Genomic DNA, 27,348 nt, shown 5'->3' with positions numbered 1-27,348 from the left:
AGGAATGACAGCCACGGGTGCTCATTTTCATGGAGAAAACCACGGTTGTCGGTGTGTGTGTAAATAAAAAAAAAAAAAAAGGCCTCTGTTATATGCAGCGATCAAAGGAAGGTTTGTATGTCTGAAAGTCTCTCTACTTTTTCTATTCTTCCTCGCCTGCCCGGGCTACTGGGAGCCGCTGCCCCCGGCCCCAGCCCCGCGCCAGCCCTGCCCGCTCCCGGCCGCTTTTCCTGGAAAGCGGGGCAAGAGAGGGGGCGGGCAGCGCCGGATCCCGCGGAAGCCTCTCTTTCCCCGAGCCCCTTTCCTTTGGCCCTGCTCTGGGTCCTTCCCGGCCAGGCGGGGAGGAGAACGCCCGCCCCCCGCGGGGCCGCCAGGGGAACATCTGGCCGGCCGCGCCGCAAACATCTGGAGCGACCGCGGCGCATCCCGCGGGGCCGCAGCTGCAGGGTGCTGCCCCCGGCGCTGCCCGGGCCGGCAGCGAGACCCCCGCAGGAGGGGAAGGAAGGCGGAGAAGGGGCTGCGAGGGAGGGCGCGGCGCAGGTAAGGGCAGCCCGGCGGTCCCCGGCTGCGGGAAGGGCCGGGGTGAAGGCAGGACGGGCGGCGGGGCAGGGCGGGGGAATGTCGGATATCGCCGGGGAAAAGGACAACCACTCCATGTTTGCCTCCACTCGGCCCACGGGGGGCACTTCTGAAGTGAAAAGCGCGGACGGGACTTTTAAACCAGCAGTGGCTTTCGCGAAGGCTGGTGGTGTTCGAATGCGAGCGGGGTGGCCCTCGCAGGAATCCGGAGCATTCTGCCTCGTGTGAGAGATGTTTCGCAGCCGAGGTTCGGGGTCCTTGAACAAAGCGGAGATTAAGTGCTCGGCTTAGGTAAAATTATTATAGCCTCTTTATCTTCTTTCATTTCCAAACAGAATAAGCCTCAGGAAAACATTTTCCATCCCTAGATATGTTCCATTTCGTTTCAATTTTCCATCAATAAATCACATTCCACTCTACTAATAACACTTAATACTTGAGATGATATCAAAAATTATTATCTTTTTGATAAAGGGCTTTCTGGAGAGTTTGGGAACTGAAGTACCTAAGACCAATGTGTTTCTGCTTTTTACTTTTAAAACCAAGTGTGTGATGATTACCATGCATTTGCATACTTAGGACTTCTTATTTCTCCACTATGTGTAACTTTGTTTGTGTCACATTATATTGCTGTTTCTGTGGAACTCTTTAAATTATGGCATAAGTTGTATTCCAAGTGACTGTAAGTACTTTGTTAAAGGAATGTTTCCAATATCCATTTTAGATGCAAATTCATCATTGACTCTGGAGTTACCTTTCAGAAGTTTGCCCTGATGTCTTTTGCTGCTTTTCAGGGTTGCTTGTGTGGCTTTTTCTGTATTTTTCTCCTTACAAATGAAGCTGGGCAAACCAAACAGATTTCTCTCAGTTGTGGAGACTGTGGGCAGAAATAACTGCTGGAGAAGAAAACTCAAATGAACCTTGAGGAGTGGCTGGAATAATTATGCCTGTGTTTAGGCAAACTGCTGTTTACTCTCTTCTTGCACACAAATCTGCCTGCAAAGATCGTTTTAGTCAGTTCTGCAGATGGCCAGTGCAGCAGTGCAAAAATGGGCTCCTTGTTTTCAGTCAGAAGAGGTACATGAACCAAGACTTCTCAGTGTTGAAACTCTTGTCAGCTGGCTTCTTGTTCTTACATGTGACCAAATATGCTCATGCTCATTTGCAGTTGGCAGTAGTAGTAATTTTGACCATTTCTTCCAAGCTACAAGCAAGACAAGCTCCTAAACCCAGGAATTACAAATAATTTGACATTGGTTTTGAAATAGCTTCATTTTAGTAGAGCGACTCTATGGGGGCAGTTCTATCCCATCATGCAGCATGAGCCAGACCTTGGGCCCTAATGCTGCTTTTTGCTCCAGAAAGTAAAAAGAAGACTTAAGTCCCTTTTATCAATTTATGCCTAAATCAGGGCCTGCTGTAACACTTTATTGCTATCTGAGCAACACTCCTAAAACTCTTTCTCCAAATCACTTTGCACTTGAGACATTTCTAAGACAAATTGTGTAGCATCTGTAATGCCAGTGGTTTTGGAAGGGGACTTTGCTGAGTCTGCTCCCTCTGTTAATTGTGTTGTTGGAGGGGTTGCAGGAACTGAAGCTGCTGCTGCTGTGGCCTTGTATCATGGAGGACTTACCAGTTTCTGCTAATGTAGTAGCACAAGTTGATTCCAATTTAATGAGTATGAGGTGATCCTGCAGAATGGAACTACACCTCAAGCATTTTATCTTTTCTAGCTGGGCAAGGCCAGCCCAGCCATTTCTCCCAGCTACCATCAATGTTACAGACTGCCTTGCCAACACTCCCATTTATTCATTAGTGTTTCTCTTTGCTTTAGATCCACGCAACTTTCTGCTGTTGATAGTGCGTTTCCCCCAAGCTATAGTTGGTAGAGGCAGTGCATTTGGCTTCCCTTGGAGAAGCAGTATTATCAGGCAGCCTGAGATTGACAGACAAGACTGCAGAGAAAACTACAAGGTACATAGGCAGGTTAGCCAAGGCAAAGCTCTAGGTGCAAACCACACCTGCTCTGTAGCACAGCTTTGTGGAAATTACTGATAAGAAATTTTTTATATATTTTTTTTCTTATCACAGCAGAATGCCAGTAAGCCCCAAGCACTCATATAATTGGTTACAATCTTCAAATCCACAAGATTTAAAAATATATTTTTAATCGCTTTGTTTGCAATGAGGGCTCACACTACCTAACTGTACTGCACAGACTGATGGGGCGGCTGAAGATGGGAACAGACTTTTTAGTAGGGTTTGTTGATAGGACAAGGAGTAATGGTTTTAAACTGAAAGAGACACTGAGAGACACTGGTGAGACACTGGCACAGGTTTTCCAGAGAGGTGGAAATGTTCCTTCCAACCCGAACTATTTTATAATACTATCATAAGGTTATGAACACTTAATGGAATAACTTCAGAAAGCAGAGATTCATGAACAAGTGGCTGGCTCTCTATGGGATAAGACAGCAAAATGAAGAACAGTGTCACAGCAGAAGCCAATATTCTGGACACGTGTACCCCATGTTTCCAGCCTTCTCCCTTGCAGGGGACAGGAGAAGTTCAGTTCTTACAAGAGTCACCTGCTTGTTGCCCAAGTATGAGTGGTTATGAGCATCACATTAGCAAACTGAGTCTGTAATTTTCCAGTAAGAAAAACAAGTCCTTCTTATGAAAACCATCAAAGACTTAATAATGACCTCGCATTTGTTGATATGAGCTCCCTTCCAGTTTTTGTAAATTTGAGACTGTCTTTAAGATGAAAGTCTAATAATGCACACAGCACAGATGACACTTCTTCCCATACTTTGTTAGTGTTTGGTGATTCCTTAAAACAGGGTCTTCTTTGTAATCCAGTTTCTCATTCAAAGGCTTCGGTCACCCCAATATATGGTACTGTACATAATGAAGAGAAATTCTAATGCCTTTTCTGCACAGTCACCAGTAGTTATTGTAAGGGAGCCACCCTGGCAAACAAACAATTATAACTTCTATTGAGGTCAGCAAGCCGTGTACTTCATACCTTCATGCCTTCACACCTCCTCGACAGCTACCTGAAAGGTGGTTGTAGCCATGTGTGAGTCCACCTCTTCTCCCAAGCAAGTAGGGACTGGATGAAAGGGCACAGTCGTAAGCTGTGCCTGGAGAGGTTTCAGTTGGACATTAGGAAGAATTTCTTCACGGAGAGGGTGATTAGACATTGGATTGGATGGCCCAGGGAGGCGGTGGAGTCACTGTCCCTGGAAGTGTTTAAGGACAGACTGGTCATGCCAGTCAGTGCCCCATGGTGTAGCTGACAGGGTGGTGATCAAAGGCTGGACTTGATGATCTGAGAGGTGCTTTCCAAGCTAATTGATTCTGTGATTCTGTGACCTCCTCTAAGCACAGAGTTCTCTTTCAGATATGGCTTCTTGGCTGGAGGAAAATATCCATTGAAGACCATTCAAACATTACATTTTCTCAGTAGACTCCCTCCTTTTTTTGGGGTTGTGTCTTTTTGTCTTCATGAAGTGTTTGGAGACCTACATAGCAATTGCAGCAACTTCTAAGAGTCTGTAAAGAGCTTCGTAAATGCCAAGTGCAGGATCTTTCACAGCCTAAGTGGTCATTAGTATTTATTACAAGTATTTTCCAAAGTCCTTTTGGCTTTGCTGTTTTGAGATCATTCAACTGAAACCCCGACTGTACTCTCAAGATGCTGTAGGAGGAAGTCCATAAAGAGGATGCCAACAGAAACCAAACCTGTTTTATTTCATTTCCTCTCTAGAGCAGGGCTCTGATCTCTATATCATCAGTTGATACATCAAATTTTTGCTCTCTTGACATTTTCCTAGCCTAGGAAGCCTTTTCTCTCCTAGGAAGCAGAGAACATTTAAGTGAACACAACTGGAAAGACAAAGAGGAGCCAGAGATTACACCCTACAGAACTGGTTTTTGTGGCAAAGCCATGGAGTGATCTTCCTAGTGGCTGTGTAATATCTGCTGGACCATGGAACTCCAGGAATAGCTAGAGTTCTGCAGAGGTTGTTCATTGAAGTGACTCGGACTGTTTCAAAGATCATAGGTAATCCTCTCCCACCAGTCTGCACTGGTGAGGCCAGTCTGGGGTGCTGTGTCCAGTTCTGGGCTCTTGAGTTCAAGGAAGACAAGGAATTACTGAAGAGGGTCCAGCAGAGGGCTACAAGGAAGATTAGAGGACTGGAGCATCTCTCTTCAGAGGAACAGCTGAAGGAGCTGGGCCTGTTTAGCCTGGAGAAGACAACTGAGAGAGGACCTCATCAATGCATACAGGGATCTTAAGGGCTGGTGTCAAGAGGATGGTGCCAGAATCTCTTCAGTGGTACCCGGTGACAGGACAAGGGACAATGGGCACAAACTGAAATACAGGAAGTTCCACCTGAGCATGATGAAAAACCTCCTTCCTGTGCAGGTGACTGAGCACTGGAACAGGTTGTCCAGAGAGGTTGTGGAGTCTCCCTCACTGGAGATATTAAACAACTGTCTGGATGCAATCCTGGGCAACCTGCTCTAGATAAACCTGCTTTAGCGGGGTGGGGGGGGGGGGTGGGGGGGTGTTGGACTAGATGACCTGCAGAAGTCCCTTCCAACACTAACCTTTCTGTGATTTCATGATTTTGTGATTCTGTGATAAAAGGAATTAACCTCAACAAAAGGAAAGTGACTGCATATAGGAATTTCACTAGCCAGCACAAGTTGGGTAAAAATAGGGAAGCACTAGGAGATCCAGCTAAGCCCTGCTCTGGGTGGACTGGAAAGGGGACATGGTCTCAGATATTAGTGAAGTGCTCCCACACCACAGCAGTGGGATGTCACTACATGTCCCTCCTTATGCCCTGTCTGGCAGCACTCTGCCTCTGCCCCACCCAATTAAAAACTGTCAGGCTGGGAGGAGCCCTGCAGCACCTCAGCTGAAAGGCAGCAGTCTGCTGTGACCCTCTGTGGAGAAGGAAAAACTGCTACCCTGCATAGGGAGCAGATGGAGGATCACCCCACTGGAGGCACCCCACTGTGGGCACGGAAGTGGCTGTGGTGGCTGGAGCCAAGCCTGGTCCCACTGCCACACCTGCAACAGCTTACTGACACACCCGTGCTATTGTACCCTTTACTTCAGCCACTGCTAGGAAATACCAGGGTTTATGGCCAATACAGGAACTATGAATATTTCATAGGAAAAAATTACTCTTATGTGTCCCATGCACTTACTAGGTTTACTTTTTGTGTGTGTAAGTTTTTTGAACTTGTGGTGCTCTGAAAAAGGCTCCAATTTGGCAGTCCTGAAGACCAAAAATTTCATATCCCCAGATGAGCAGCTGCTCAGATATCAAGAGCCAATGGTAAGATTATTATGTAGTACTTGTCCCTGGATAACCCCTGGAGATAGCCTGCTCATCTATGGGAGCAGAAACAGTCAGCAGATGCACAGAGAACAGGGAAACAGAGCCAGAAGACTAAGGGTCATGAGAGATGACAACACAGTGAGGAGCACTCAGAGGGCTGACAAGTGTCTGGGAAGGAAGAGCCTCTGACAGATGCAAGGCACTGAAAAAGAATAGAGTGGTACAAGTTGTGGGCCCAAGCTCATCACTGTGGGAGACTATGTCCTAGAATCCCTCCTTTCTGAGGCCAGCAGATAGATTTCTGGTCACTACCTCTGGGATTTTTGGTTTTCATTGCTGTCTTCTAGGCTTGAAGGTTCTCTCAAGGCCTGAATTCTTCTCCTACAGACTTTGAAGATGTGTGTGTTTATGACATTTCTTTTTTTTTTTTTTTTTTCTTTTTTTTTTTTTTTTTCTGAAAATTTTAATCTCCCACATCCCTAAGCCAAAAATACCAAGGCTGTCCTGTCACTTTTTAGCATTTCAAATAGTCTTGTGTTCTGCTTTCATTAGTACACAAAATACTTAGTTCCAGTCTAATTCTAAAGCAGCTATAGGGGTCAGCTGAGTATTTCCTAAACACCAGAGCAGTGATCTCATCTGGAAACACGGAGCTGTAATCGCTGAAATGCTTTCAGTCATGACATGAAATCAGGACTGCGTTTAGTGAACAATTGGAGCAGACAGTTTTTCAGATCAGCCTGGCTGTCTGTGGTGTTTACAGTGTAATGGCTGCAGGACAAAAAGGCACTTGTCTCGTGAACAGATCTTTAGCTGCAAGTAGGAAACTTTGGTACTGAATTAAACTTGTCTGTGATTTTCTTTGTCTTACATGCATTTCAGCTTTGCTGGTTTCCATTTTTTGTAAAAGCTGTATGATTACAGCTTGTGCACTGGTTAGAAAATGCCCACAATTGTTATTTCCTCCTCTTATCTGGGTGCATCATTCTCACTGATATAACAATCCATTCCTGCAGCTGTTATAGATAAATAGACATTTCCCATCAAATATTATAAACTCCACATCACTGCTTTCGAATCTAGCATATGGAAAAAAAATTGGTGATGTTTAATCTTTGATCTTAACCTTTGTTGTCATACATAAACAACCGTTTATGCTGTTTAGCAGAGATGGAAGCATTGCAGCAGAGTGAGTTTGTGGCTTTATAAATTGTGCCATTTCTGGAAAAGAAATCCAGATTTCTGGTCGACGGTAGCATCCCCCAGGGCTTGACAAGCACAGGAAATTGCAGGGCATACTGCTGTGGCAGGAGAATGTGCAGGGAAGGGAAGCAGCCTGCTGCAGGGCGGGCTCTGGCTCAGCTACTGCTCACATCCCTGTCCCATGTAGGTTGCACTGCCTAAACCCGTCTGTCCTTTAAAGGGAAAGGGGATAAAAGGGAAACTAACCTAGTTCTTCCAGAAACAACTGAGAAGTCTTCTGAGTAACCAGGTGGTATGTAGGGTTTCTTCATAGCACTTCCAAATCTTGCCTTAGACTCCACAAAAGTGGAGATCAGAAATCAAACTGGTAAATATTACGAAACATCTCTCCCCAAAACATCGGAGGATGTTTAAATCAACCATCCGAGTCTATTTCTTACCTGCCTTTCGTGCTTCTGATGGTGTGAGATAATTTTCAGGCTAAAAAGGTAGCTCTTAATAGCCACAAAAATGCCCATCTTTTCTTGAGTGCTCACTTGGAAACCTCCTTTTTCATGGAATCCCATGTTCCCTTCTGACCCCAAGGAGTAAGATGCAGCCCGAACAGAGGGATGAACAATCCAGGTACACAAAGCATTATGGCTACATGGAGAATTTGCTGGAAACTGTGAACAGCCTGTATTGGTTTGGCTAAATGTGGATGTAAACCACTTTTGCTATAACATGCAGTTTTCTAATTGCTGGAAAAACCTTAATCATGGAGTGCTTTCTGTGCTTATTCCAAGAAAAACTATGCTTGGAATTCTCACATTAAAAAAAAGCATCTCACATTGACAGGTAGCTGTAAATTATTCTTGTTCTTTATTCCAATCAGCTGCAGAAATGTTGGCTGGTACTTAAAATTTATAAACTACCTCAACAATTGAGTTTATTGCCATAATTATGCCTAATTACCTTTTTCTCCACTTCCCCGGAGGACACAGGCCCCTGAGCAGGGGTGCCAGGATGGGGGTCCTGGGTGAGGACAGTTGAAGCCTGTGGCTGTCCTGGAACCCTGACAGCAGCCTCCTGTGCTGGCATGTTCCACACTCTCCTGAGAGCAGGGTTTCAAGGGGTACTTTGTGTGAAAAGCCTGGATCTGGGCTGGAACGTGTGCTTTGTCCAGTTCCTGGGCATGCTCCTTGGAGCAGCAGCCTTGCTGGTTGGCAGAGGGGGAACCTTCCCTCATCTTGACTCCAAAATTCGCTTTGCTAGAGCTCAAAATTTACTGTTGCCCTGGCTGCTGGGGCTCATGGCTCTTTGCTGGGGAGTGGTGGAAGGGTCCTGAGTGGTGAGACTTCAGGGTTTCACCAGGAGACATGAGGAGTGAGTGATCCTGCAGGAATCCTGGGGGTGCACAGAGCAGGTAGCAGTGGCAATTTGATCCGCAAAGGGCAAGGACATGCTGCAAAGCCAACCCTGTCATCCGTGGGGAGGACTGCAGCCAGGTGAAGAAACTGATCTGCCCAGGGAGCCTCCCAATTACACTTCACCTGTCAGACAGAGCACCCCCTCTGACATTAAAAAGAAAAGAAGGGCAGTTGTGGTGGGTGACTCCCTTCTGAGGGGAACAGAGGCCCCTTATGTCAACCAGACCCATCCCACGGGGAGCTCTGCTGCTCCCTGGGGCCCGGGTATGGGATATCACTGAGAGACTCCCTGGTCTCATTCAGCCCCGTGATTATTGCCCACTGCTGGTACTGCAGGCTGGCAGTGATGAGATTGAAAAGAGGAGTGTCAGGGCAATGAAAAGGGACTTCAGGGCACTGGGCCAAGTGGTTGATGGGGCAGGAGCACAGGTGGTGTTCTGATCAGTCCCTTTGGTGGCAGGGACAGATGGGGAAAGGAACAGGAGAACCCACATTATCAACAAGTGGCTCAAGGGCTGGTGCCATGGGCAGAATTTTGGGTTCATTGATCCTGGGGCAACTTTTATGGCACCTGGCCTGCTGGAGCCAGATGGACTCCATCTGTCTATCAAGGGAAAAGGGATTCTAGCCCATGAATGGGCAGGGCTGATTGAGAGGGCTTTAAACTAGGTTTGAAGGGGGAAAGGGATGCAGCTGGGCTCTCCAGAAACAAGCCCAAGGGTGGTAAGCCAGAGTCAGGGTGAAATCAGCACCCCAGCTGAGGTGCGTGTACACTAATGTAACAAACAAGAAGAGCTGGAGGCCATGATACAGCAGGAAAGCTGTGATGTAGTCACCATCACAGAAACGTGATGGGATGACTCACATGGCTGGAGTGCCACACTCCATGGCTACAAGCTCTTCAGAAGAGACAGGAGAGGGGGAAGAGCTGGAGGGGTGGCCCTTTATATTAGTGAGGCTTTTGATGCCATAGGTATTGAAACTAATGACAGTGAAGTTGAATGTCTATGTGTAAGATTTAAGGGGAAAGCCAACAAGGTTGACATCCTACTGGGAGTCTGTTATTGTCCACCTGACCAGGAAAAAGAGGTGGACAACTGATTCTATAAGCAGATGGAGAATGTTTCAGGATCACCAGTCCTTGTTCTTGTAGGTGACTTCAGCCTACCAGACATCTGCTGGGCACTTAATGCAGCAGAAAAGAGGCAGTCCAGGAAGTTCTTAGAGTGTGTGAAAGACAACTTTTTGTCCCAACTGGTGGGTGAGCCCACCAGGGGAGGGACTATGTTAGATCTGTTGTTTGCAAATAGAGATGGGCTGGTGGGAGATGTGATAGTTGGAGGCCACAGTCATCATGAAATTATGGAGTTCTCAATATTTGGTGAAACAAGGAGGAACATCAATAAGACTTTTACATTGGATTTCCAGAGGGCAGACTTGGGCCTGTTTAGGAGACTTATTCAGAGGCTTCCTTGGGAAGCAGCCCTAAAAACCAAAAGGATCCAGAAAAGCTGGGTATGTTTCAGAGATCTTGAAGGCATAGGAAGAGACTGTCCCTGTGTGCCAAAAGATGAATCGATGAGGAAAACGACCAGCCTGGATGGGCAAGGAGGTTTTGGAGGAACTTAGGAATAAAAAGAGGGTGTATCATCTTTGGAAGGAGGGTCAGGTCTCTCAGGAAGTATTTAAGGGGGTTGCTAGGGCATGTAGGAAAAAAATTAGGGAGGCTAAAGCTCAGCTCAAAGTTAATTTGGTAACTTTTTTAAAGGATAATAAAAAATGTTTTTACATATATGTATTAATGATAAAAGGAATGGTAAGACCAACCTTTGTTCTCTACTGGACATGGGAGGGAACATAGTAACTGCAGATGAGGACAAGGCAGAGGTGCTTAACTCCTTCTTTGCCTCAGTCTTTAGTGGGAAGATGGCTTGTCCTCAGGACAGCTGTCCTCCTGGGTTGGTAGATGGAGTCAGGGAACAGAATGGTCCCCCCATTATCCAAGTGGAGGCAGTCAGAGAACTGCTGAGCCACTTGGATGTTCATAAATCTCTGGGCCCATATGGGATCCATCCCAGGGTGATGAGGGAGCTGACAGATGAGCTTGCACAGCCACTCTCCATCATTTACCAACAGTCCTGGCTCACTGGTGAGGTTCCAGATGACTGGAAGCTGGCCACTGTGACACCCATCCACAAAAAGGGTGGGAAGGAGGATCCAGGAAACTCCAGGCCTGTTAGCGTGACCTCAGTGCCCAGCAAGGTAATGGAACAGTTTATAGTGAGAGCTATTATGCAGCACTTAGAGGATGGCCAGGGTATCAGACCCAACCAGCACAGGTTTGGAAGGGGCAGGTTGTGCCTGACCAACCTGGTCTCCTTTTATGACCAGGTGACCCAACTGGTGGATGCAGGGAAGGCCATGGATGTTGTGTACCTGGACTTTAGCGAAGTCTTTGACACGGTCTCCCACAGCACAGTCCTGGATAAGCTGGCAGCCCGTGGCTTGGACAGGAGCACTCTTTGCTGGGTTAAGAACTGGCTGCATGGCTGGGCCCAGAGAGTGGCGGTGAATGGTGCTGCATCCAGCTGGGGACAGGCACCAGTGGTGTCCCTCAGGGGTCTGTGCTGGGGCCAGCTCTGTCCAGTATTTTAATTGTTGATGTGGATGAAGGTAGTGGGTAAATTATATTATTTTTTTTAGTAAATCTGTGGATGACACTAAGCTGGGAGCATGTGTCGATCTGCTGGAAGGCAGGAGGGCTCTGCAGAGAGACCTGGAGCAGCTGTATGGATGGGCAGAGTCCAAGAAGATGAAGTTTAATAAGTTCAAGTTCTGAGTCCTGCACTTTGGCCACAATAACCCCCTACAACGTTATAGGCTGGGGACGGTGTGGCTGGACAGTGCCCAGGCAGAAAGGGACCTGGGGGTACTGGTGACAGCAGCTGAACCTGAGCCAGCAGTGTGCCCACGTGGCCAAGAAGGCCAATGGCATCCTGGCCTGGATCAGGAATGGTGTGGCCAGCAGGAGCAGGGAGGTCATTCTCCCCTGTCCTGGGCACTGGTGAGGCCACACCTTGAGTGCTGTGTCCAGCTCTGGCCCCTCAGTTTAGGAAGGACATTGAGACACTTGAGCGCATCCAGAGGAGGCAATGAGGCTGGTGAGGGGCTAGGAGCACAAACCCTGTGAGGAATGGACTGAGGGAGCTGGGGTTGTTTAGCCTGGAGAAGACTCCAAGGTGACCTTATCACTCTCTACAACTCCCTGAAAAGTGGCTGTAGTCAGGTGGGGGTTGGTCTCTTTCTCCAGGCAACAACTGACAGAACGAGAAGACACAGTCTTAAGCTGCGCCAAGGGAAATTTAGGTTGGATATTAGGAAAAAGTTTTTTACAGAAAGACTGGTAAAGTACTGGAATGGTCTGCCAGGGGAGGTGGTTGGAGTCACCACCCCTGGAGGTGTTTAAAAAGAGATTGGATGTGGCACTTAGTGCCATGGTTTAGTTGAGGTGTTAGGGCATGGGTTGGACTTGATGATCTTGAAGGTCTTTTCCAGCCTAGTGATTCTGTGTGATTCTGTGATGCCAGTGGTCTGTGTGACTTTTGTAGGCTTCAGAACTACTGGCTGTGCCTGTGTCAGAGTCTGTCCAAGGATGTGATATGCCTCACAACTGTCTCCAATGATTGAGGACTGAGACCCCAGTCTTTGAAAGGAGCCCCTGGCCTGGCTGAGGTCGAACACCTGCCAAGTCTTGGAAGACTGGTATGCATCTCCATGGGAACAGTGTGCCAGAACAATGGAACTGGTCAAGCCTGCTTGTTCGAACTGGACTGCTCATACCAGGTGTATGTTGCAGCATGTTTCTGGGCACCCACCCTCAACACAAGAGGCTCCCGCCTTGGCTCTGTGCCCCTTGCCTCAGTCCCCACCTTGACTGACCTATAAAAACTCTGGAGACCCCCCGCTCATTTCATGATCACCCCACTGGAGAAACTCGCGTCTATAGGCATCTTCAAAAGCCTCGAGGACTCGACCCTCCATGTTGGTAGCTATAATCCCCCTTCCCTCTTTTTCTGTCTTTCTTACTCTCTTTTCTCTCCCCACTATCGCATTTGTTGTCGCTAAATAAAGGTGCATTTGTGATTGAATAAACTGAGTTTGTCCCCCGCTGTGTCTTTTGCGCTCTGAGATCCCTAGAACGAACCATCACGAACCCCGCTTGTGTGAGCGGATCGTGACAGCCTGGCAGGGTTAGGAGAAGGATTTGGACAGTTGAAGTTGTGAAACAGGTCACCAGCTAAAGGAAAGTGTGTGGCACCTGGTGGGGCTGGGTGGCTTTGGGGCCAGGCCTCATGGCCCCCATCTGTGGGGCAACTCTTCTTACAACTCTGGCAGACCATAGAATTACAGAATTGTTTAGGTAGGAAAAGACCTCTCAGATTATTGAGTCCAGTTTTTAACATAGCACTGCCAAGTCCTCCACTGAACAATGTCCCAGGAGCCACATCTCCATATCTTTTAAATACCTCCAGGAATGATGATCCCACCACTTACCTGGGCAGTGACTTGACAATTCTTTCAGTGAAGAAATTTCTCCTGATATCCAATCTAAGATGATGAACTCTAGGGAGGGTTGTGTGCAGCAAGGAATGTTTGCTGCTGAGAATGTGGCTGCAGCTCTGCCAACACCCTTGGCCCTGAAATCACTGAGGGTAAAAAAGAGGGTCTTGGATTTGTACATTCTGCAACATCAGTCCAATGTTGCAGATATAGACTGATAAGGCTCTGTAAAAATAAGCCCTCAAATTTATCAAATATTGTCATAACATGCTGATGCCATCTTTATCCAATAAATAGCATCTGCTGTACCAAAACTGTCTGGCTCTCAAGCTGTGCAGAAGAGCTGGCAGGAGATGTTTTGTCCCAGGCTGCACAGAGGGATGCCAAAGTGCCACATGGAAAGGCAGCAGCCTGACATTTTGTTCTCCTCTCCTTTCACCTCTCAGTACACCCCAGCTTTCCACCTCCAGGTCCATCTCCTGACCCCACAGTGACTTTCCTACTAAGGAGTCTCTGCTTAGCCTCACTGTGTTCTCAGTTTCATACTAAGCCCCCAAATTGTGCAATATCCTCCAGTTTATTTGCAGAAAGAACTTCTCAGTCACATCAAAACTGTGGATGTTGGTAGGTGACTTCTAGACTCACCAAAAGGAATTCTCAGGCTTGAAAAGAGAAAACTCATTAATTAGGAAGTTTAATCAGTTTAAGACAAGTTCTGTCACAATGTTTTCAAGTTTACTTGAAACTTTGAAGGGTAAGTTGTATAACTCCTTTCTGAAACCAACTGTGTTGAGATGCAGCATTCCAAAGGTCTGCCACAACAGCTGGCCAGCAGAACGGATGTGTGTCTTTCTAGGGAAATCCTACAAAAAATCCCTAACACCTTCGGATGAACTCAGTCTGAAGTTTACACTCTCTAAAGCTAATAATATGTGATTGTATTACTTTTAGCAAAAAATTAATTTTTCTGGTTCTATTTTGTTTATATTGGATGTGGAACATCAGCTGCTGTATCACTCTTTTCTACTTTTTGCTTGTTTTGAAAGGCAAAAAAGAGTTTAAAACAAATTTTCTTGATGTCTTGCCCAGATTTAGTGCAGAAAAATCCTCCAGGTTTTAAAGATCTAGGTAACTGTCTTGGGTTTTGTAACCAAAAAAAATGTTTATTCTATTCCATCTATTGAAACCGGGTGGAGCAATGTTGCTTATCGCTGCCCAGATGGGTCAGTGTTGCTCAAATGGGTCAGTGTTGCTTATCAAATGGAGTAGTGTTGCTTATCTCTGTTCATTTTTCCACTACACCCATGGGGATATCTTCTGTTAATGGACCACTAAAGCTCACCAATGACATGACTCATTACATCACACCATTGTAAGATGCTCTACCCAGAGAGGAGGAGCCAAACCATCTTCACCCAGATAAAAAGAGCCACAAGTGTCACCAGTCATTCAGTTTTCCACTGGATTCCTGGAGGAAGACTGGACCCATCTCACCATTACTGGACCCTTTTCCGATGGGACCATCTCTTCTCCAACAGAACCGCATCTGTCACTCCAGGAGGGCTTACTTTGGGCAGCTTCCAACACCCTGACCAACAGGGTGTCAGGTTGTATTTCTGACTCTGTCAGGGTTTTCTAGGATTTCTTGGTTTTTTGTTTGCTTGCTTATTCTTCTATACAACAACATCTGTATTTTTATATCCCTAGTAAAGAACTGCTATACCTATTCCCAAAATCTTTGCCTGACAGCCTTTTAATTGCAAATTTATAATAATTTGGAAAGGGGGGAAGGGGCTTACATTCCAAGGAAGACTCCAATCTTCCCTGGCAGATACCTGTCCATCTCAACCAAGACAGTAACCCAGGTGTGAATTTACAGATTAAGAATTACTTTTGAAGCTTTGTATACTGTGCACTACAAATGATGTCAACACAGTTCTTAATTTCACTCCCACTGCAGCTGTACTCTCCTAAGGGAAGGTTATTCAGTGGTTTCATTTTCCTTTCTAATCCATTGTTTTGCTTTGATGTGCAGTACAGGGTAAATTGTTCCTTTTGAACTGCTTTTACCTATGGTGAATAATAATGAATAAAGTCTTTCCAATGAACAGTGTTCAGTGAGATCAGACATGGTGAGGAAAAGCCACTCTCTTCTCCTCCCTCTTCCTTTCAGTCAAAGAAGGGAAAAGAACCAATGTGTCTGAAAAGACAGCAATGCCTTCCAGGCCAGCATGCTTAAAAAACCTCAGAAATTAAGGTTTGAAAAGCAAAAGAAGTATTCTAAAGGTTAAAGCAAAGTTTAGATGACTGTCTGAAGCTGTTAGTACTGCCCTTTATTGAGGCAGATGTGCAGTGGCACGGATGTGCACGCAGGTCAGACTCCTTGAACTAGAGATGTCCCAAAGTGAAGAAAGAACCTCTTGGCTGAGATAGCAGGGACTGCGTCCCACCAATGGGGCTTAGCTCCCCAAACCTGACCAGTGAGAGTCCCACTGTGCTGTGGACTGCTGCAGAGTGACCAGTGCTTTCCCCACCTGCAAATAAAACACACAGGCATCAATCCTGTGGAACTTAAAGGGTGATGGAGGAGGCAGAGGAGGCAGAGAAAGGCTCTCCCAGCCCTTGGACCCTCAGCTGCAGGAGGCCTTTCCCCACAGCCGAAATCCCAAGTGGGAGCCCTTTATGTTTTGTTCATAAACGTGTCCCCTGTGCCCCCTTTGGCTGCCCCATGACTGGCCCCATTCCCTGAGCCCAGTGCATCCATCTCCACACTCTCTCCTTCCCAGCTTCCACATACAGACACCAGACCCTGCAACACCTGTGGGGACACATCCAGAAATGGGCTTGTTTGGGCAACCAGCATCACATTTCTCTGCTCTTGTACTTCCCCAGTGCTTCCCTAGAAATTAGGTAAGCAGGATATTGTCCAAGGAAATCTTTTAAATCTCAGCTCTCCCACTCAATAGCCTTTACAGTGGGACACCTCAGCTCTGGAAGAGGAAAGGACAGGCAGGGGCTGCAGGACCCTCTTTAGCATCCTGTTTAAATCAGGCCAGACTCATGCTATGCATGAACTTTTGTTCAGTCATGTTTTCTTTTCTTCTCCTTTGTGGCTATGGACGTCACCTCTCCTCATGCAGATGGGATAGCTTTAGGAGAATTCCAGGACCTGTGCATGTGGAAAAAATTCTCTTCTTAAATTTTTTTTTTTTAAAAATAGTGCTTTCAGTGGAGTTGAGTCTCCAGGAATAGGAGAGGGCTCACACCACGTGACTAGACAGCCTTACATGAAACAGCTGCAAGTACCCCACGGCCCAGAAGCCACATTTTAAGGCTTCTAATGCAGAGCTGACCATAGGAAATAGTCATGAAAAAGAAAGAGCTTCCGTGTTCCATTCATAGCCAGATGGCTCCAGTGCAGTGTGCCAGTTGAACTTTTAAGTCAGCAACAATAATAAGACAAAGTGCAGACAGAGTGCCAATCCTTTTAAAATGGTTATTCTTGATTGCTGCCTGTGCAGAGACTCAGTATGCCTTTGGGGCATGAGGCACAACAACCTAATTTATAATATCTTAAAGCAAAATTGCAATTTAATGTTAGAACTGTCATTTTAATGGAGAAGCCGCTGGCTCAATGGCAACTATCCTAAATGTTGGAATGATGACCAGAATTACTAGGAATATGAATGGCACTCTTTTTAAGTGACTATATAATCCTGACCAACTAATAACCTTGTCACACAGTGCACTTGATGTTCCTGATAACATATATCTAGTTGTGGGTGCATAATTCACCCATCAAATAATGAGAATTACTTGCTGTTTGTAAATCATAACAAGACATCTGGATTGAAATAAAAAAGAAAATTTACTAATGAATATTTACCCATTTGATGGATATGCAATTTGTTTTTCCTTCAGTCAGGTATTGTTTTGGTTTCCTTTCATGAAGGAAAAAAATATAAAACCCTCTCTAAAGATGAAAGCACCAAATAGTGAATATTCATGTTCTCTCTTTTGCTAGCCCAACTTCTACATTACGACATAGTGTGCTAGGGCTTTTCCTTCTCTTACCCTGCTGACTGCCAGCTCTGCATTTCAGGTCAGCTGCTCTGCAGCTGGGTCTCTGATTCTGCTTCTGCAAAGCTATGAAATTGGGAAGACTGACTGGGAAGAGAAGTACTCAAAATTATTTTTAAATTAACTGTGAGTTTTTAATTCAGTGACACCCATTTGATCTATTCAAGGACACATGTTAAAATTACAATCCACAGAATTCTCCCACTATTCCCATAATCGGTCTCTGTTTTTTTCTCCTTCAGGTATTGCCTAGCAGAAAGCCATGGGCAATTTCAAAGGGCATGCCCTCCCTGGAAGCTTTTTCCTTCTTTTTGGCTTATGGTGGTCAGTGAAGTATCCACTGAAGTATGCCTGTCGAAAAAACAAGAATGCTTGCTACCTTGGTTCCAGGGCAGGATTCCAGCGCCTGGAGTTTGTTGAGGGCATCATCAAAGCTGTCTTTGCCCTCATTGGTAAGCGAGGTCAACTAAGGGCAGGCTGTACCTTCTAACACTTTTTGCTTTACATTTTGTTCTCTGATAAAATGGATCTCCTTGTGTTCTTCTCTTTTGCCCTTTAGCCACTGGGAAGTGGTGGGGCTACTGCTGTTAATTACACAGCTGTGGCCAGAATGTGATTTCCATCCATAACACTCTTCTGGAGATTCTGTGAGGTCTCCTGACCACTTTTGAGCACTTGACCACTCCTGACCACATCTCAGTGCTCAGGTACTGTTCACTATACAGGGAGGGAGGTAAGATATTTAGGCAAGGGGCTCTCGTGCACTCTAGGAGCACCAGACTGGAAAGTGCTACTTCTCTATTTTGAATTCAACCATCTCAGATGTTGGAAGCCTCCACTGATTTATTGTAAAATATGTAAATGATGCAGATGATTTTTTGATTAATATCAGTCAAAAGTGAAAATATTCACATAAAAGGACTGAACTCCAGATCTTATTGTTGCAGGACTGTTGTGATGGGGTGTGGGGGAGCTCTTTGTCCTTCTGTTGTGTCCAGGTCCAGGTACAAACCCACTGGGATGGTTTTGAGGGCTGTGTAGCTGACTGGAAGTGTTTAGTTCTTGTTTACATCTGGCAGGCTGTATGGTAGTGATTCAGCTTTAGAGGGTAAGTAAATTAAACAACAGGGGATCTGGGGAGTTCAGCACCTGTGGCTCAAGTTGAAAAACATCTAAACTTTAAGAATTTTTGCACTTCTAGATTCTATTTGTCTGCACTTCTTTAGACGCCCAGATTTGCCTCATTTCTAATCAAGGTGCAGGCTGTGACAAAGCCTTGTTCTTGCTTTTCCTTCCTCTCTGGTAAGATACATCAGCACTGAAGGGATCATGTGTCTACAGTTTTATCATTAAAAATGATAAAAATCTAAATAATAGCATTCATTTTGAGGCATGACTGTGGACATCATTCCTACAAATCTCCCAGTCTGTGTCCAGAGGTAGTCTGGCAGGTAAAACGTTAATCTATTCTTCTTGTTTTCACCTTGAAACCACAAGCTATTATTTTAATATATGGAAATTCCAATTCTAATCAAAAGTGTGGAAAAAACACTTGGCTAAAACAGCCAGTAAAGGCATTAGGAAAAAAACATTCTGTTTCCATTTTAGGAAAACTGGAAATAAATGTGGAACAACACTGCATTTGTTCTACAGCATACGTACTTATACAGCAGGATGCTGGCCTATGCTTTATAAACAATATAATCAGCTTTAATGTTTTAAAAGCAGAACAACTTTTAAACCCTCCCCAAACTTCATTGATCCTATAAAGCATTTAAAAGCAGTTTTCCCTTGCTGGAGTACCTTAGCTAGTCAGAAAGACACTGAGGGGCCAAGGTAAGGGAGAGAGTGGAGCAGAGATTCAAATACTGACTCTGTGTACATTCCCATGGCACTTTTAATAACACTGCATGGTGGAGGGGTTTCCTTTTATGGCTTTAGAGGAAATATCCCCTTTGGATTATGAGTCTGAACTCTGTCATCCTGCATGTGGCAGGGCACTGAAATGGTAAATCTTTCTTTTGGAGACTTTAGTGTGCATTATGCTTGTGTTTGAACCATTGGAAAAGGCAGCTGAAAAATTTGGTCAGCGTACTACTACAATAGCAATTGTTTAAAAGAAGAAAAAGCAGGACAGAAGAACTGTTTTCATTTTCACTTCTGGAAACTGCAAGATGCAAATAGTTCCACCAGGAGTGGAGCTGAAGCCTGATTTCCTCTGGCTCTCCACTCTCCAGATTACGTGATGCTAAAACCTCAAACTTACTGGCATTATGCTGCATGGGGATTTATTGCTGCCTCTATTGTTTGTGTAAAGACTTGTCATCAGTTTATACCTCAAGTACCAGAACAAATGCTTTTTCTTGTTTCATGCTCAGGGATGGTGGCTGAGCAGTTTGTCCCTGATGGACCTCATCTGAAGCTGTACAACTATGAGAAGAAGCACTGGGATCACTTGATGAACTGGCAGCATGCCACCATGTACCTCTTCTACGGCATTTCAGGGCTGGTGGACATCGTGGCGCATGGGACCAACACGCTGCCAGCTGCCATGGACAGGATGATGCTTTCCTTAGCAGTCTTTATTGAAGGTCAGTTTTCCTCTCCCTGAAGGGATGTGCATGAATCCTGTGGATGGGTGTTGATCATTGGTCTGAGAATCTCAGATCAGCCCCAAAGAATGAACCTCCAGGAGCTGGGTGTTTCACTCTCTAAAAGATCACAAAAAATCCGTCTTGGCCCTCCTTACACTGCCCAGGTCATGATCCTGCATTGTAGAGGTGTATCTTAGCTTTCCTACCTGACTCAGACAGCAACAGAAATGTTATGAAAATAGCAGCAAAAGCCTGTTTTGAGTAAGTGCTCAGTAACTCAGGCATGTGTTTGATGCAGGTACTGGCACAGTACACAACTAGTTAGCTAAAGACAGAATGAGTGAAGGTGATACTGGCATAAAGAGAAATGCCAGAAATGTTTCACTGTTTTCTAAAAGCACATGCAGGGAAAGTGCAAGGGAAGAAATCATCTTAAATTGATCACAATTTATTCCAGGTTTTCTCTTCTGCTACCACCTTCATGGGAGAGCCATGCTGGATGTTCATGTTCATCAGTTACTGCTATTTGCTATCTTTGGAGCTGCTGCCTGCATATTTTTGGAAGTTTTTTTCCGTGGTAGTATTGTGCTAGAGATGCTCCGTACAAGCCTCTGCATATTACAAGGCAGCTGGTTCTGGCAGGTAGGTCACTTTTCTGCCTTTGTAATTTTCTCCTCATCAAAATGAGTCATTTAACCCTTTGCAGATGTTTCACAGGTTATATATATGCCTTTTAAACACAGAAAATAAGTTCCTTTAAAGAGATACAGAAAAAATATTCCTTTTAAGACATAAAAGTATTTCTCATGTCCATTTTACAGAAGAAGAAGCAGCAGTAGTTTTACTTCATGTGCCTTTTATTTGAATCAATAAAGAAGCTAAAGTGTTTTTCTTGATCTCTCCATGTTACAGACCTCTCTGATCCCTGTAACATCATGTTCCAAATTTTCCAGCCAAATGGCAGTGATTTTAGAGCATGGAAATATATGTTGTTCTTTACAAAGGGAGTCTCACTGTCAGCTGCTGGAGCTGTGGGTAGATGCCCAGTGTAGTACTGGGCAGGTGAGGCAAAGGCCTCATTGACATTGCCAGGTGGTTCAAAAGGTACTTAAGTTACAGATTCTCATTAGGAGACTGGGTGATGTAAAGCCTCCTGCTTTTCTAGTGCTCTGGGACCTGGGCAGAAAAAAGAACAGCTAAAACTTTGATATTTCAGGGATGTGGCTCCTGAAAGGACTCTTCAAAATGTAGCTTCCATGCCCTCACTCACTTGTCAGTCTATCCAACAATAGATATTTGACAGCTACTGTTTCTCTGCTGTCAGAACAAGAGACAGATTTAAGGAGCTGCTGGGAGTTTGTAACAGAAATAGGAGCACCAGTGCTGATGTGTGTTTCATCTTATAGTGGAGAATTGAGGTCACTCCAAAGATTTTTCTTTCCGGCATGTCTAGACTGGCTTCCCTTTTTTCTATGCTGGCCAGACACGATGAATAAAAATGTTTGCTGTTTCTTAGGAGAACTGGACACTCAGCACCAAATCAAATATTTAAATGCTTGCTCTGGCATGAAGACAGACCTCAGAACTGGCTGTATTTTTCTATAAGTGAACTCAAGAATGTGGTGCTGCAGCACTTTCTGTTTTATTTTCTTGTTTGTAAACTTTCAGCTGGTGATTTAAGAAACTTCACATATGAGGAATAGATGCAATCATTTATTCATTGTTTTCTGCCTAGTCTAATTTTAGAACAGAATATTTCTTTAGCTCTAGAGAAAATGTGGGTTTTGTTTCAAAGTAAAAATTGAAGTACTAAAAATAGAAGAAATTTAAGTGTGGCTTTTTTCACGCCCGCATCAGACTTCAACCATCTGTGTGACTGAAAACCGCACACTGACTGCAGCACAGGAAATTTGTAAAAGGTAAAGGGACTTTCTTTCTGCATCATCAGCACCCTCATTCATTGAATTCTCTGCATGGAAATGCAAAATGCACTCCCCTCCTCCTTCCTCTCCTCTTCCCAGTTTCTAAATTCTCAGCTAAACTGCTGAGTGATGACTTTGCAGAGCATTAAGCAGTACAGAGGGTTGGTGTTTGTCATGCAAACCCTGCAAGCCACAGGATCGACCGTTTTCCCATTTCATGCACAAATATGAATTGGATCTTTCCCACTCTGACTAAACAAATCAGCTACTTATTTTACATGAACTTACAGTCTTGAAGGAGGAAGCTCCATTTTTATGCCATTTCTGACCTTTCCCTTGGATGGCCCAGAAGAAATAGACTTGTGGCTTCCCTTTATTTGTTCATTATTAATTTTCCCTGCTTTTGTAATGCATTCCCAGACACTGCTGGGAAGAAGAGGGGCAGTGCAAATGGCCAGGCAGGTTTTCTGATCCATGAGGTGATTTCAATTCAGAGCACACAGGGCTGAGTACCAGCCCCTCTCCTTACAGCGCATAATGGTGATTGTTGCAGGGCTGGGCTGTTGGGCAGGCTCCTTAATTTTCTGGGCAAGAGCAGTGGGTCTCTGGGACTGGCACTTTATCTTCAAAGGCATTTCTGCACAGAGCTGTTTAAAGTGATCCATCACACCTGAGATTGACTACAAAATTGTTTTAAATAGCAAACATGGAAATAAGAAACACTATATGGAAATTAAATGTCTGCCTCGTGATGGGTAGCATAAAACATGATATGGCAAGAGATGCTCATCAAATGACATGTACTAAATCTCTTGTATTTTACTACAGATTGGCTTTGTGCTTTATCCTCCAAATGGGAGCCCAGAGTGGAATCAGACTGATCACACCAACATGATGTTCCTGACCATGTGCTATTGCTGGCATTATGCCTTTGCTTTTCTTATACTTGCAGTGAATTACACAATTGTTAGCTGGTAAGTTGCTTGAAACACTAAAATTTTGGTGACTTGTCTATTTAGTCTAGTAGGAGTTTTATTTTAGAAAAGTTTCACTGACAAATGAAAATATTTCTATGAAGGAATTAATTGTCTTGCAAGGTAAAATAAAAATAGTTATTAGTAATCAATGAAAATCACATGCCATTGCTTCAGTAGAAAGGGGAAAAAACACATCCATAAATACAGCTCGGATAGCATAATACTTCTCACATAAGATGAGCTCCAATAGTCTTCCACATATGTAAGTGCATATAAGGTCAGAAGTAGGAGATTCTTTTTACCTGCAGAATCTTGTCTCCTGCTGCTCATTTCTGCTGATTTTAAGTGGCTTAGTGAGCAGGCTTCATGACTTTACTTTGAAGATTATTACACAGAATTCCTTCCTAGAAATTTCCTGTGATAAAACTTGATTTCTTTTTCACTAATCATTTTCACCCACTAATGTCTAAAGTTAGCCCTTTTTCTCATTGCCCAGTGCTAATTCTGACAAAATTCCAACTGCAGCGTTAATTTGGCTGTAAAAATGCCTCTGCCATGAGATCACAGAATGTGACCACCTTCTGTCCACAGGATCTTAACGAGCCTTTTCCTGCAGTGTCCTGAACATTCTTCTCACCCCTTGCTTTATCCCTACCATCCTAGTAGCCCTATTTAATCATGTTAAATACATGGTTCTTCCAGTCTTGATTTGCACTGAGGTGCCAGTCCTTTTTGTATCTCAGTCTGAAAGGCAGCAGCACTCGAGGCTGGGTAACTGGTTTGCTGTATAAAGAAAGGCAGCTCTTGAGGAAGTGCCAGCAATCTCATGTCCCTTCTGATGCTGGGACCAGTGGCTGCTGCAGCATCAGACGAGGCCTCGGGGGAGGCTGATCGTGGCATGCTGATCATGGCATGTTGGTAGTGTTCCCCTCTGAGAGTAGTTTGGCCAGACACTCTCACAGCTTTATGGTCCCTTCCCAAGCAAACACAGCACCTGCACAAGGCTGAACCTTCTGGAGGGTTCACTGAGGTTTGTTTAAAGTGCTCTGTGATATGTCCATAGGAACACGAGCTTACAAGCTGTACAGTCAGGATGTATCAATAAAGGCAGGACTTCCTAAACACAGAATCACAGAATGAGTCATCCTAACTCACTGATGAGACACAAGAGAGATAAAACAGGATTTTATCATCAAAAAAATGGTCAGATGAAACTTTGAGTTATTATTGACAACTTTTTTGTTGTTGTTTCCAGGGCGGTCCGTTCGAAGGTTAAGCAGTCCCAGTCCATGGAAATGGGTTTACTGAAAACATCTGAACGAGATCATGAGTCAGAAGAAGAAATTTAACATGAGTATGGCTTGACCAGTTTGCCCACTCCAACCATTAGGCTAATCGATACCTCATTTCTACATTTTTTTGCCATCCTATTAATTCTTTACTACAACTTGCTTTGCAAATTTCACTCCTCTACAATGTCTGCATCTACACAGGGTCTTTTGTTTGGCTGGTTGTTTTTTTGGGTTTGTTTGTTTTTGGTTTCTTGTTTTGTTTGTTTTCAGTTTTTTGCTTGATATTGATTCATGGTGGTTGCACTAGTACCTTGCTTATCTCATGCTTCACAGAAAATCAGACTAGTATTAGACAGACTTGGCGTGGATAAGGTGGCACAGTGAAGTCTGTATGTTTGCCTTATTAAAAGCTAAGCAAAACATTTTTCAGCCACTGCTGGACATAAAGTTTCCATAATTAAGGTGTCTAAATATGTGTATTGGTTGCCCTGCAAGTACCTGTGGATAAACAACTGTTCAGACCTGGAAAACAGTAGAACAAGATAAAGAAACCACAGTCTCGCAGCTGTCTTGTGTGACAACTTTGTGTCTCTGCTTGTGGCTTTATGTTAAGCAGAAAGAACTCATTGTGAACCCATTGAGTGGTTCACTGAAGAGTGTGTAGGTGTTCATTCCTGCCAGAGACAGCACTAAGCCTGGCAGGACCAAAGATGTGTATGGTGATCAAAACCCAGTGCAGTTGTTCATGCTTGTACCTAGACAGTCCTGTCTGCTATCCTTTGAGTTTGCAAGGCAGTGGAAGTGACTCTGCCTTCCCTTGGTGCCTGGAACAATTTCTTTTCCAGAAATGCTGAGGGGTGTCCAGTCAGGCAGCACCTAACTGCAAAACCAGTTTCTTTCCCAAAGCTATATCCTTTCCTTTGGTGGAATTTGGTGGTTTCCTGCAGGATTCAGAGAAGACATGTGACCCACTACCTGAGTCAGGAGTGGGTAATTCTGCTCTGTGGGCAGGATGAGGTGGTTTTGCATCCCTTTCCCTGTATCAGCCCTTCACTCACCAGGCAGCCTGCACAGTGCTGCACAGTGAGCTGTGGGAGAGCAGGTGTTTCCTTCTCAGTAGCTCCATACCCAGCTACCAACACCAGTGAGGGAATTAAAAACATAACACCACTTTTAATTGCATTTATTTTCTCCATGCAAACTGATCTAGTGAAAAGCACAGTATTCATGGCCTATAACAGCAAACTGATTGCTTAAAAAAGCTAGCTAATAAAATAGCTTGTACCTCAAAGGGATCCCAAGACACAAAAAATCCTTACAGGCTTTTTCTGAAGCTATTTTACCTTCAATGCAACACAAATATTTACTTCACTTTTAAGATGTACCTTTTATCTCCCCTTTTTCAAGGAGCACCTTTCTTAGCTGCACAATCTGTTAATGCTGTATTTTAGTCTGTCAGTTTTGTCAGTGCCTTTCCAGAATCAGTGGTGGTGTTTATTCTGAAAGAGATCATCAGAAACTACTTTGCTTCTCACAGGCAGGAACAATGCAAGTTCCTTCACTGCTTTTCTTGATAAATACATTTAATACTGTGCAAATATTAAGGTGCTGTATCTCTAAACTGAGAGGATAACATAAGCAGAATGAAAAACACAATAAACTGTCTGAGCTTTTGTATGTCTTCTTAGAAGACTTCAGTTGTTAATTTTTAAAATTATTTTAGATGTTTGCCTAGTATTGTGAAGTAACACCTGTAACCAGGTGTCAGATTATCCAGATGAATCTTCTTTGGAAAGCAAGAGTAGTTGGCTCACATACATTTCTACATTTACAAATATCAAAGAGGAAATTGCACATAGCTAGCCAAAGATCACTGCTTTTCTTAACAATTGTTGACCCTTTTTCAATGCCTTTCTCTGAAGGCTCTTGGAGATTTTGGCAAACTTTAGTTAAGCCTGTCTCGGGACATTCTTGTAAGATAGGTATTGGTATGGTATTTTTGTAGCTCTATCTCAGTTTTAGAGTGTTCTTACTACAAACTCTGAAATACTTGTATTTACTGCACTCTGCAAATCTAAGACTTGAGTTTGATTATTGTGGTTCCATTAAAATCAGATTTTCTGTAGAAGGAAGATCCATGGCTTCCCTGAGGAGCTTGCTTGTTAATTGCAGCAGGGATACATTTACCAAATGCATCCCTGTTACGATCTTACCTTCGTGCACCACATCACTGTTGTCTCTAAATGGTGGGGATTTTTTTTAAAGGACGGATTCTTTTTCCTGTTAAAATGGTTGAGCTACAAAGCTTCTGTAGTGCAAGGCAGAGAAAATGATGTTTGTGCATCAAAGAGAACTTGAGGATTATTACAAACGTCTGTCGCAGTAAGCCAAAATCAGTTGATGAAGTGAGCCTCATGGGTGAGCTGTGCACAGGGAAGGTGCTTAGCAAAATCTCCTTTTGAAAAAAATTCCCTGCTTTTACAGAAGCAAAAAGTGACAGTACTTGAATGCATTGGCCAGAGAGTGGCTGACTGGCACCGTTCCTCCTGTGGGGAGGGGCCTGGGGACTCTGGCTCTGTCCTTACCTACATCCAGCAGTGGCTCTAGAGCTGGGTCTTTTCTTTGGAGAAAAACTGAACAGGATCTGGCCTTCTGAGAGGTACCTGCACTTCCCTCTAGGTCCCTGCTGTGCATCTCCTGTAAATGATCACAGAACTGGACAAATAAGCCCAACACACATCTGCTGACTTTGGTGCAACCATACTTAGCAAAGATGCCTTTACAGAAGCCCACACTGGAGATTGATGCAGTCTGTGACACAGAGCTGGAGGGCAAGCTTTGTGCAAAGGCTCTCTCCTCACATTAAAAAAGGTGGCATTGCATTATCAAGCTTGGAGAAATGCAAGGAAAAACAGATCCTGAAGTCTCAAAGAAAGAGTAGTCTTCTGAATTTAATTTTTAATACTTACAGTACATGCAAAGCGAGTGTCATAGTGGGGGTTTGTGTCTGACAAATTTATGGTGGCACAAAGGAAAGAAACACCCTATTTCAGAGTGGGGTTTTGCTACGTGAAATGCCTGACCCATTCTCCTGTGTTCAAAAGAGATGCCCAGGAACAGTAGGGCAGCTATTACAGTGAAAAAGGTACAGCCTTCATCATTTCACAAGCAGCAGGTATTGCCTGAGTTGAATGAGGGGAGGGGAGTCTGACAAGTTTACAAACAACACTCAGAGAAAAGGAAGCTTGTCTCAAGAAAATTTAAATTATTTTTAAATATTGGTGCCTTTGAAAAACTATATGGTAGTTTTTACTAGACAAAATACACCTGTAATTTTATTTAAATAAAATTGATTTATTAATGTAA

General features: G+C 44.3%; 1 protein-coding gene across 2 annotated transcripts; it reads left to right on the top strand.

Annotated features, from left to right (window-relative positions):
• The first annotated feature begins 349 nt into the window (after positions 1 to 349).
• Positions 350 to 27,348, top strand: TMEM45A (transmembrane protein 45A). 2 transcript variants are annotated; one of them, XM_066175190.1, is made up of 6 exons: positions 350 to 540; positions 17,440 to 17,649; positions 19,576 to 19,788; positions 20,249 to 20,433; positions 22,542 to 22,687; positions 23,946 to 27,348. In XM_066175190.1, exons 2-6 carry the CDS (start codon positions 17,460 to 17,462, stop codon positions 24,037 to 24,039), a joined length of 828 nt encoding a protein of 275 aa, XP_066031287.1. In that variant the 5' UTR covers positions 350 to 540; positions 17,440 to 17,459; the 3' UTR covers positions 24,040 to 27,348. The 2 variants fall into 2 exon arrangements, with proteins under 2 accessions (XP_066031287.1, XP_066031288.1); XM_066175191.1 differs by lacking the exon at positions 350 to 540 and adding an exon at positions 852 to 870.

Source organism: Chamaea fasciata, unplaced genomic scaffold, assembly GCF_029207755.1.
Source record: "Chamaea fasciata isolate MVZ Bird 193981 ecotype frontalis unplaced genomic scaffold, bChaFas1.0.hap1 SCAF_2, whole genome shotgun sequence".
NCBI classification, from domain to species: Eukaryota; Metazoa; Chordata; class Aves; order Passeriformes; family Sylviidae; genus Chamaea; species Chamaea fasciata.
Note: the sequence above shows the minus strand (reverse complement) of the source record. Positions and strands in the feature narration are given on the sequence as shown.

Coding starts and splice junctions, on each gene's coding strand:
- TMEM45A (XM_066175190.1), top strand. CDS start 17,460: ATGGGCAATTTCAAAGGGCATGCCCTCCCTGGAAGCTTTTTCCTTCTT. Junction 19,789..20,248: donor CTTAGCAGTCTTTATTGAAG/GTCAGTTTTCCT, acceptor AATTTATTCCAG/GTTTTCTCTTCTGCTACCAC. Junction 22,688..23,945: donor AATTACACAATTGTTAGCTG/GTAAGTTGCTTG, acceptor TGTTGTTTCCAG/GGCGGTCCGTTCGAAGGTTA.